Here is a 12098-nt window from a genome sequence, read left to right as displayed (position 1 = left end):
ATTCAAAATTTAGCTCACGGTTTTATTTATAGATTTATTGAATAAATAAATAAAAATTAAGCATTTCAGTTTGAACATTTTAAGAAAACAATACAATACAATACAATACAACAATACTATACTATACTATACAAATGGAAAAACTTAAGGGCCTGAACCTTTGTGTTGTGCAGTCAGTCGTTGAAGGTCACTGTTCCTCACCTGCCTGATAAGGCCTCCAATTATATATGTCCATTTCTCATTCAATTTGGTCGGTCCAATGTTGCCTGGAGAACATCTGGGAGCCGCGTGACAGCATCGTAGACTAGTGTGGATAGAAACTGCCATCTGCATCCGTGAACGTTCCTGCCCTTTTACGCACTTACACTCCAAATCAAACAAATCAACGTTTACTCCCTCCCCTTCCCTTCCCTTCCCTTCCCTATATAAATACTGAAAGTACGTAGTAGAAGACACCAATGACCAATTGCCCAACACGCTTCTAATTTTGTTGTTCAGTATAATTCCTAAACCTTTCTCTACTTCTTTTTTTTTTCCCATTCTTCGTCGTGTTTTTAATTGATCACATTTCTTACGATCGGCAGCTGATCTAACCTGCAGCGATGTCGTCGACTTTTTCGCACCTAGCCTTTTGCACAGCCGCCTTTTTCTCTTTCTCCTTTTCCAGCGAGGAAAATCCGTCGACGGCCGCGGATGAAGCCTCCAGAATTTACCTCGACCTCTTCGCGCTCTTCCTAATCCACTTGGCGCTTTTGTTCTTCCAACTCCAGTCGACCGTTCCAGTACGCATTATAAGGTATATGTTATTAATGATGAAATATTTTATTATTGCACTTTCATAATTTACTAAAATTTATAACGACGATGATATTGTTATTGGAGTAAGTGATCTAAATTTCGTAATTAAAATTATTAACGACAGTAATAATTTTTATTAATTATCTTCATTTCTTAATTTATATATAGTGCGCTCCGTAAATTGTTGACGCCCTTCATTCTCGTGTTCGTCGTCACCTGCGACGCATTGCTCACCGGAGACGCCCCCGCTGGCGCCACCGTCTGTGCCAATTGCTTGCGCGCCTTCGCTCTGTTTCTCGCCGGGCTAGCCTTCTTGTTCACGCGGGTTTGCGCCGGCGTCGGCGGCGTCCGCTCGGAGGCGGTGCTGATCGGTTTCCTCCTCGTCAGACTCGGAGTCGCCGTATTCCTCGACCGTGCCTACCTGATCCATTGGAATGACGGCGCCGACTTCATCGGATGCTTCGATTTACAACAGTTGCAGCTCCGCACCGCCGGCGTAGTGATCATGTGGGCACATGTCTGATATATTTCCGCAGTCCAGTAATAATAAAGACAAAACTCTATAATATCCTTAAAATAAAATAATACCTTCTTTATGTCCAAATATTGTCAGTTCTACATTTTCTGTAAATATTAATGAAATATTTTCACGATTGAAAATGATATTTTAATTTGAATAATAATTACCGATTCCAATGTTAGATTATAGACGAATCTAAAATTGTTCTTTTTCAGCGTGTATAAATAAAGGAAAAAAAAAGAACAAAACAAAAATAATGGGGCATTCCGAGAATTGAACTCGGGACCTCTCGCACCCTAAGCGAGAATCATACCACTAGACCAAATGCCCAAGTTGACACAAAATTAATATAACAATTATTAAATAATATCAATAAATGGTTTAATGACTCCTTCCGTAAGCTTTTTATTTTTCTATAAACATTATGAGAATTTATTATTTCTTTTAAATTTGCTTGATATATTTTAGTTCTGAATTTAAATTGCTTCTTTGCAGGTAGTGCATCCTTGTACCTGAAGATCACGAGCAGGCTATCTTTGTAGAGCCAATGAAAATTTATAATTCAGCCATCTCCCTTCTTTTCTTTATTCGAATATCTTATGCTGGCTGTGCAGATACTCCTCTTGATGGTTACTCCAATATCCATATCGCCATTGCCATCGCTGCCCTCTGGGCTCTGATCGAAACAGAATGAGAGTTGAAGAGATGTTTAGTCCTGGTTTAAACGTACGTCTCCGAACTGAAACCTCTGTCATGCTTCTGCTTATAATGGAAGTTATGCTGCGCGTCCTTCCGTGCACTTCTGCTGCATTCGCGACTGATTACGTGGGACCGCTCGGAACTACACTCAATTGCGGATGCGGGCGCACACTGGGTGGTGTGCAAGGTATATATCATTATCGTGTGTGTGTATATAATATATATGACGCAATCGTCAGTCAATCGTCAAGCTCGCGAAGATAAGACAGTACTGATTAAAAAATGATGGGTTCTTAATTATTTTTCCCTAGGCCTTCGACCTGACTTCAAGGCTCAGAAAGCCAATTACATTGAGCTGAGCATCGACCCCAATGTTGGGGTTTCCAGTGAAACCGAGCATCCGATCTTAATATGCAGATCGTTGGTTATACCGATCGAGCAGTAGTGTATCTCAATCATCGGATTTTCAATTACACCGAGCGCGCAATCTGTCTTCGATACGATACATGGATTACAGGTTGCACCGATCGTACTTGACCTCAGTCGTTGGATTTTTTATTACACCGATCGAGCACTGGACCTTAATATACAGATCGCAAGATACATCAAGCACCTGCTCAATGCTCGGGATATAACCTCCTACTTCAGTATTTGGAGTACTTATTTTTGGATAACGGATGGACACCATCAAGAAATTATAATAAAAAAAAATAATGGTCCTAAACCATTAAACTAACTCTTCCATAGGAACAAGAACAAAGTTTCTTCGTCCTTGTCACTTTCATGCCACGTTATGAATGACCATCTAAAATAGTTTTAAGTAATTAATGACTACTACAAAAGCGCAATTAATTTAGGCAACCCAACCACGGTTGAGCTAGCCGTCGAGGTACCGGCCGTTTGACAGCCGTTTTCCCTTTCCATTCAGCTGCACTGCTGCAGGCACACTCATCAGTTTCCTGACAACTCACGAAGAGATTAATTACCAATGTTATACGTACCGTACCTTCCAATACGTATTTCCCATTCCAATACGTATTTACGAATGCATAACGACAAGTTAATTATCGAATGGGCGACTACTGTTACTGAGTCCGTTTGTTTTGTCAGTAATGTTATGTTTCCAATCCCGTTTCCAATATTTTTGAATGCTATGTTTCTTTTATAGGAGCATCCGCTCGAGAATGTTGTTTTGCGGCCATTGATTATGACAGTGGAGGAACGGGATCGCATCGCAGATTCAGGATTTATGCGGACATCACGCTTCCCGTGAGCTAGCAGCTGGCTTGGTTGGCGTGAGGAAAGAGGGACAGGTCAGCAACAGCACTGTTCAATGTTCATGGGGAACACTTGAATGCGTCCCCTTCTCCCTCGCCGATATCCTCTCGCTCGCTCTCCGCGTCCGCCTCTTCCCTTCCCCTTCTCTCGTCCTCCGGCGACAGAGCTTGTAAGGTTTCGAGACATATCCGTTTGCTCCGGGATCTCCTTCGCCTCCGTGTCCGGTTTCGGGACGGGAGAGAGTTGGAGGATCGGCGTGCAGATCTGCATTCTTCGTGCGGGATTCTAGATTTTTGATAGCGGAAAGGTTTTGTTTATTTCTCGTGTTGAAGTGCGACTAGGGTTGGAGACCGAAGGTTGGGTTGGTTTTCGGGGCGAGAACATGCCGGCTCCGGGATTTTCCTCCGCCAAGGCAGAGAAGAAAAGGGATCCGAATAAGCAGCAGCTGCAGCAGCAGAGAAGGGACCCATACGAAGTGCTTGGCGTCCCCCGTAACGCAACGGAACAGGAAATCAAGAGTGCGTACCGAAGGATGGCTCTCAAGTAAGATATCTTAGGTTTGCTTTGCTGATTTATGGCATTAGTATTTGAGCTATAATTGGTTTTTAATCCAATTTTCATTTTGCAACATCATTATAGGTAATGACTGGATAAACTTTTGGCTTGAATGTTTCTATCACGGCCTTATTGAAATAGTATTGCGCACATAAATTACATATAATTTGTAAAAGTTCTTTGTGCCTCAATCCTTTTTACTGTATTCAGGTAAGTGTGACTTAGTGACATGGGTATGTCATATGATTTGGAAAGTGAATGATTTCTAATTGAAATTACAAACAATTTGAGCTGAAGTGCCTTCGGTATATCATATCCGAAGGTCTTGGTTTTGAATTGACTATGTTTGGTGGCCTAATATAGGGAAGGGATTGGTCGAACCTCAAACCATATGATGAGGCATGTCTCCGAGTGACTTCCATCCTTCATCAGATGCCAATTGGATAAGATAATCGTAGGCACTGATTGTCTCTTGTGTAATCTAGAGAGTCAACAGTCAACATTAGTCATCTAGTCCCAAACAAGGGATTTTTCTATCCACACTAATCTCACATTGCTTGTCTTGGCAATACGATGGCTTCAACAGTGGCCATCTGCATGAATGCTGCCCTCTTATCAATGATGCAACCCATCTTGTATTGATTGTATGATGCATGATGATTATCCCCCCATTGATATCACTAACTCTGGAGGCCTGATGCCAATGATAAGAACTATACATAATAAATGATGCATTTATTGTTGTTCTCATTACCTCTATTTCAATACAATCTATCTGGCTTTGCCACCAAAGCATTATGCCACTGGGCCCATTTGCACTGACTGATAGAATTCATCCCCTATATATCTGGAATTGAGTTTTAACTTTATAAAAATAGTTTCCTGAAAACCTTGTAACCTAGTGCGCAGGATAATTTTTCTTTGCCAATATAAGATAATGATTCAGGGGTGAATGACATATAAAATTGTTACAATTCTTGCTACCGTAACATCTATGTTTCTTGCTCTAGGCCAGTTATCTCTATTTTTGGTTATTTAAAAATTGCAAAACCTTTTGAGAATGCAAATATCAGCGATATGTTAGGGAATATAGAAGGATCATTTAATCTTATTTTAAATGTCTTTAATGTAGATTCCATTTGTCAGTCTTGATTATTTCTCATTATGGCATTTCAATTTGCTGTCTTAACCAATTTCAAAATCCTTGATCCCTTTTTTTCAGCCCTTATTGCTGCATTATGCCAACTTATATAGCTTAGCAGTCTTACACAAGCAAGATAAAACTCCATAACAACAGAATAACTTATTCTCATAGCCGGTTTCAGCTTGTTCACTAATCTGGTAGGAATAAATATCTCCAACTTGAGGTAGATATAATTCAAACCAGTAATTTTATTGCTTTAAGTGATACTATGATAGTTCCAATACTGGAAGTCTGTGGTTCACTACGATATCTTATAACTATCCTTCTTGAAGTCTAATCAATATACAATAATACTAAAATCTGATCTGAAGATTAATTTAACATGTATTAGAGGCTAAGTGGTTTCAATGAACATGTTTGCTTGATGATGCTGATGTGTTGGGGGCTAATCGCTATGTTCATCACAATCATGACAGTGAAAATGTAGTCTTGCTTCAAGTAACTGAAAAAAGTTATATGACACAAACTGCCCACATCTCATCATCAAGCCTTATTTGTCACAAGCCTTAGATGCTGTATCATCACCATCGAGTAATCTTTGTCCCAACTATTTTGGATCAGCTAGCTCAACTAGCTTTATGAATCTTATTCCTCATTGAGATTTATACAAGCCTATATCACAAAAAATATCTAAATTATTTAGAACTTGTTTATGACATTGAACAATATTTTCTTTGGCCTCATATTTTATTATCTATTATCTATTGAAGCAATACCTAATTACTTTTGAATATAATCATTTTTTATTTTATTTTTTCTAATTAATGTACACACCCCTCTTAGTACTCTCATCTCTGCTATATTGACACAAGTTATCCAATAATTCTTATCCTTCTAGGCATTGCGAATTTATTTTTTCTTCTTACCATAATGCTACCAGTCCTCTATTGTAGATGAAATGTTTTTGCTTACTGTCATATTGTAGAGTTTGTAGCATAAAAAATAATGCCTGATTATATTTTCTGCTCATTTATAGATATCATCCAGACAAAAATGCAAATGATCCTATGGCTGCTGAGGTTTTCAAGGAAGTTACATTCTCATACAATGTATTGTCTGATCCAGATAGAAGACATCAATATGACACATCAGGTTTTGAGGTTAGCAATACAAATTGTATGCTCATTTTTTTGGTCATCTTTGTTTAAATTCATTTATTGTCTTCTTCCAAAGACATCATTATCATTGATATGTTTACTGCTTCTATAATGTTATCTATTGAGTTAATTGGACAAATTTTTTAGCCAAAAATCTGTGTAAAAAATTTAAATTGTTTTCCTAGGCTATTGAATCAGATAGTCAGGAACTGGAGCTTGATCTTTCAAGTCTTGGTACTGTGAACACAATGTTTGCTGCACTTTTTAGGTAAAGTGGGCCAATGAACATAATACTACTTTATATCCTGTGGCGGCGCTTCTGAATTGAATATCAAAAATATCATTGTTACATATTATTGTTTAATACTTTATATTAGTAAACTTGGAGTTCCAATTAAGACAACTGTTTCTGCAACGGTACTGGAGGAAGCACTTAATGGCTTGGTAATTGTCCGTTCACTTCCATTGGGGCAGTTAATTACCAGAAAGGTAATGACACTTCCTCTTTCTGTTCGCAGAACTTTCACTACAAATCTATCGTATAAGTTATTTTCCATAATTAAACAGGTAGAGAAACAGTCAGCACATTTTTATTCAGTTGAAATAACAGAAAAGGAAGCTAGGATGGGAGTTGTTTGTCGAGTTCATTCATCTGCAAAGAGCAAATTCAAGGTTGTTTCAAAATCTCAAACTGGATTCTAATATAATGATGCTGGATATATTGTTTAGTACCCATCCCAATATATGAGTATTCTTTTGCATGTATTTTGTTAGTCTTTTAATAACTCTTCATGCTGTGAAAAATTAATCCTTTCATCCTAAGCCACTCAGTATAAAGGTGGAAACTTATGCACATGTTGTCCTAGTTAACATTATTTACATTGTAGTTCTCTTTACAATGATATAATTATATAAATATATTCAACAGATATTTACCAATCTTTGGGTGTGTCCATGGGCTGTGTTCGAACTAGCCACGACTCTGCTTTCTTTAAGTTGAGCTTGATACAACACAAACAGAGTCTTGTTGGGCTGGACCCTAGCCTTACATGTGGTAGCCCCACTCAACAAGGGCCTTAGTCTGAGAAATTTTTCAAAAAAATAAAATATGTTTAAATATCAGAAATATTTTTCAAGGAATTATATCACTTAAAAATTTATATTATTTATAAAATTACATATGAACATGAACGCATGAATTAAGGAATACACATTCTAATTTTTAACTCTCTAACTGTGCACTTTTAATATTGGCAAGTGTTGGATAAATGTTATAGCTGCAAATCTGATGGCAAACCCATGGTGAGTGGCTTATAGATTACCTATTAACCTTTGACATATTGTGAAAGGCTTGGATGTCCAACTCCAATCGACAACTAGTAAATCCAGATATACCTCCCTCATATTGTCACCTTCTGAATGGGGCATCATGGTGCAGCCATAGGTTTCAATGTGATCGTAAGTCTCCAGCCATCAGGATTCTTTGCTGTCCTCACATCATAGGTGACTTAAGTGAATAGCAAATATTGTACTAGAAAATTTTGGGACTTGAGAGATGAAGGGAGGATGCAGTTTGAAAACGAGAGGATAGAATGCCGAAGGGATGAGAATTTGATGGATGAAGAGTGGAGGGTATTTATAGAAAAATATAAGGGATTTTTTAAAAAAAATTAAAAACCTAATTATTTTATTAATGAAATGACTTGAATGCCTTATTATTTATATTTAATGTAAAATAAGGTGTGTTTTTGGGAATTTAAGTAGAAAACTAGTCAGCCCATGGACTTGGGTCATGCCCAGCTCCAAACCTAGAGTACATACCATGTTCAGCACTGTTTGGGTGCGAGCTAGGCTGATTCCAACATGTGGGACGATGGAGATGCTGTCTAGCACGGGCCCATCATGCTCCGGTTGTGGTCGGTCCATTTAAGGCTGAACTGTGCCAGGCCAGTCTTTCTGTGTGACACCCCTACCAACTGCTGTATGTAGACACTGCTGTTAAAATATGCTGGATATATATTTTTTGAAGAAGCATCCATATAGAGTCACCTGTTGAAAATGTTTTGGGACTTTCCTTACTAACAAGTAATCATTAAAATTGGGTTTCAATTCACTTTCGTTATCTGCAAATGACATGAATTTAATTGTCATAGTTTTGGGGTACTACATTTCCTAGTCTGTATATAGCAAAAACAACATTATTGTTTGCTATATAACATTTTTGTCTCATACTGATTGCCGGTCCAGATGCTTCTTGAATCTTGATGCATGTTTCCAGAGATGTTTGGAGAGTTGGACAATGAATGCATGAAATATATCTATTGTCTGTCAGACGATGTTATTTGTATATAATCCACATATTTTAGAAAATACCAAGTATCAATGACATTTTTCATTTAATTGCACAATCACAGTGTTTATCTGAGTTGAAAATGTCACGAATTAACATTGTAATTGAGGTACAACAGGACACTATCAATAATCTAATACCTTGCAAGAAATCCTGAAATTGTTAGTCTAAGTTAGGTTCTTGTGTCTTATATTTGCTAATTGAACAACCGGACACTACGACACAAGCTAATTGGTGCAGCAATTGGCCAGTCATCATGTGAACTAGTTTCCAAGAGCCTTGTGTTGATTAATTCTAGGACTTGAGTGCCTAACAAAGCAATGGTTGGACTTAGAGTGTACAGGTTGCTGCATGGTCGTTTCAGCTCCAGATTCACTGATTTCTAATTACAAAAATATATTGATAATCTGTTGTCTCTTTGTCAATTTGTTATTAGCATTATGGATTTCATTTGAGCACACCTTCACTAATTCCTTTATATTTTGTTTTTTATATCATTAATCATTCTTGATCTTTCTTATTGTTAATGTGCAGTTGTTGTACTTTGAGCGAGAAGAGAATGGTGGTCTAAGTCTTGCATTACAGGTTGGTGTAATATGTTGGCGAATGTAGTGGTAATCAATTAATGCCTTTTCTTCTGTTTGCATCAATTGTTTTGTTAGCCCAAGGTATTTTCATGTTGATCCATCTGCGAAGTTCAAGGTGTAATTTAGATGTTACTTTGTTCATGTATAATGAACTAACATCGTCCAAGATGCTAGTTTGTTTTTAATACTATGTTGGAGTTATACATGAATCATTTTCCACTTATTTCCTGAAAACAGAGTAATAGCCTGATGTTTGTGATGATTTCAGATGGGATGTCAATTAAATACTGAATTAGTAGAGTGGACTTTCCATTGCCCTTTGCTCCTTTGTATATAAAATAATACCTGTTATCTATAATATGTTAGTTGTATCTTATCTTAGTTTTCTGTTGGTTTTCATCTATTGATGGTAATATGATCATTTATTTGATTTCCTCGATTAATTTATGGCATCCATCTTAATATTTTCATAGGAACCAAATTAATCAATCCACGTTGCTTGGTGGTGAAACTGATTCCAACATTGTCATGTTTGAGTGTGTCAATTCTTCAGTTTCCTTTCAGAGTATTCCTCCATTTCCTCTTGCATCTTTTGTGCCCCAGTAGGTAGCTTAAGAATTAGTCAACATAGAAATTGTTTATGTAAGTTACAGATCCCTTGTTCTCATATCATAGCCTTTGATTGCATGTTTTATAGTCCTGTCCAATCTATATTGCTTGTGATGTATTCATCTGACTTCCAGACTGGTGCAGGAAGATAGCACCAAAACTGGAAAGGTTACTTCTGCTGGAATGTTCTTCCTTAATTTTCCTGTATATCGGTTTGATCTAGTTAATTCGGTAAGAATAAACTATTCTTAGAAGCATTGGAAACATATCCAAAACCAAGGATAGATTTACTAAATCACACTTTGTTTAGTAACCTACATTTCTTGCCTCCAGCTTTCATCTGCAAAAGATCCAAGTGTTGCATTCTTCAAGAAACTGGATGGGTTTCAAGCTTGTGAAATAAATGAACTGAAAGCCGGCAACCATGTATTTGCAGTCTATGGTAAGTTGCATTGTTGTTCTGTTCTTCGAATGATCTTAGCTAGGAGTTATTATCAATTTTATCTGACTTTGTTCCCGTGGAATGAAAATCTGAAGGTGATAATTTCTTCAAAAGTGTAAACTATACACTAGAAGTTATGTGCGCTGAAGAATTTTCAGTGGAAAAGCTAAAACTCCGTGATGTTGAGTCAAGAATATTAGCCAAAAGAGTGGAACTGTCTAAGTTTGAGACAGAGTATAGAGAGGTTTGGCATGTATCTTTGAATGGTTCTGTTTGCTATCCTTTTTTCTCAACGTCGATTCATGAAAGAATGCCCCATTACTGTGAGATGAACAGGTTATGGCACGATTCACCGCGATGACTGACAGATACTCGAAGGAAATGCAAGATGTAAGTTCTATCATTTGATACCCTCTCTCCAGGCATTGCAAAGATCTTCATGTTTGTCGTCCTAATTGATACTTGATCCAGATAGATGAGCTTCTCAAGGAAAGAAACAGTGTCCATGCCTCCTACACCACTGCCTCACCTCTAAAGCAACATTCGAGTAACCTCAAAATGAGCAGTTCCTTCAAGCTGTCTGAAAGTGACGACGAGTCCCAAGTCAAAGAAGAAGAAAAGTCAAGGGATCAGACACGAAAGAAAAAATGGTTCAAAATTCACTTGAAGATGGACAGAAGGAAGCCATGTTGATTACGTGTTATTGTTTCATTTCTTATAGATCATCAACTGACTGACAATGTTCTCAAGTGGTCCGTTATAATTTTCAAGGATTATTCATCCCTTTTTTCTTCGTTTCCCCTCTTGTTGTTCATTTGACTGTGCAGTCACTCTGCGTTGCTCTTTCTTCATGGCAATGCTGTGCATATATTAGATGTTACAATGTACCATGAACCAATATTTTTTTCTCTTTATAATTGCCCTCTTAATTAATGGAAATAAATAATTTGTTACGTGCATTTGGTCGTTCAAAATATTTTTAATGGCTAGCATCTTTTACGAAGATCAGAAAAATAACGTATTTTAAAAACAAATTTAAATAAAAGCAACTGAGTGTCGGCAAAAAACGACACGTGACTGGTTCATATACGGCTTCCTGTCTTCCCATCGAGGACTTGAATGAAACACGTGAGATTTCATGCACACCACAATTATATATATATATATTCAGATATATGAGAAATATTTTATGAATCTGATATCCCATGAATTTGACATATATAGTTTTATTATATATATTATTATTAGAATTTCACTTACAAATATAGTTTTATTGTTATTTTTAATGTGTATGTTAAAATTGAATAAAATGTATGGGTATGTATTTGAGTAAATCAACTTTTATATAACTGATAATAATTTATTTTAGAGAAGGAGAGATAGGATTAGACATCTATAATGAAGAATTTTGAACTTAATTTAGAAAAAAGATGTTCAGTTTACTTTGTTTAGTGACAAACAATTTTAATTTAATTTCCCCCTTTGTATAATGAAATAATGAAAATAATAATCATATTGTTAGAATAACTACGCGTGGACAGTGATAATTGTGTGTTTTTTTCTAAAATCACTCATAGTAACCAATTTTAATATAACTAAATTGCTTTGTCACTAGCTAGTAAAATATTATTTTTATATAAATAGTTACCCATAATATAGTACGTTAATATCACATCCACATTTTGATGTGAAATTATTGATATTTTGTTTGCTTTATTCAAATTCAAATTGGAATTTTCAAAAGACTCTATAGAACACCATTTTTCTTTTTTTTTTTTCTCTTTGACAAAAATTATCACGCGAAGAATTACTCTAGAACACCATTTTATTCAAATTGGAATAAACAAGTGTTTTTTTAGATCATCCAAAAGTCGAGTTTGAAGTAAAAATTTTTGAATAAAGATCCACTCGTTAAAATAATTTAAAAAATCCATGATGTCATAAGCCTGACGTCTGCGA

At 36.5% G+C, this 12098-nt stretch overlaps 1 protein-coding gene and 1 non-coding gene across 2 annotated transcripts; one reads left to right on the top strand and one right to left on the bottom strand.

The window, feature by feature from the left end:
- Nucleotides 1-1576: 1576 nt before the first annotated feature.
- On the bottom strand, nt 1577-1648 carry TRNAP-AGG (transfer RNA proline (anticodon AGG)). Its single transcript has one exon. It is a non-coding gene; the product is annotated as a tRNA-Pro (tRNA).
- A 1688-nt stretch (nt 1649-3336) lies between these two features.
- On the top strand, nt 3337-11058 carry LOC141839305 (chaperone protein dnaJ 16-like). The gene is made up of 12 exons (XM_074727026.1): nt 3337-3464; nt 3628-3838; nt 6031-6154; nt 6337-6419; nt 6529-6640; nt 6719-6823; nt 9036-9086; nt 9842-9928; nt 10031-10139; nt 10235-10383; nt 10476-10529; nt 10611-11058. The coding sequence occupies exons 2-12, from the start codon at nt 3678-3680 to the stop codon at nt 10830-10832; spliced, it is 1257 nt and encodes a 418-aa protein (XP_074583127.1). The 5' UTR covers nt 3337-3464; nt 3628-3677; the 3' UTR covers nt 10833-11058.
- Nucleotides 11059-12098: the final 1040 nt, after the last annotated feature.

Source organism: Curcuma longa, chromosome 11 (assembly GCF_044706935.1).
Source record: "Curcuma longa cultivar G26 ecotype Majalengka, Jawa Barat chromosome 11, ITB_CL_G26_1.1, whole genome shotgun sequence".
Classification (NCBI taxonomy): domain Eukaryota; kingdom Viridiplantae; phylum Streptophyta; class Magnoliopsida; order Zingiberales; family Zingiberaceae; genus Curcuma; species Curcuma longa.
Note: the sequence above shows the minus strand (reverse complement) of the source record. Positions and strands in the feature narration are given on the sequence as shown.

Bases quoted from the DNA above. Each gene is read 5' to 3' on its own strand.
- LOC141839305 (XM_074727026.1), top strand. From the start codon at position 3,678: ATGCCGGCTCCGGGATTTTCCTCCGCCAAGGCAGAGAAGAAAAGGGAT. The intron at 6,155-6,336 runs GTTAGCAATACA...TTGTTTTCCTAG, and splicing joins ATGACACATCAGGTTTTGAG to GCTATTGAATCAGATAGTCA. The intron at 9,929-10,030 runs GTAAGAATAAAC...TCTTGCCTCCAG, and splicing joins GGTTTGATCTAGTTAATTCG to CTTTCATCTGCAAAAGATCC.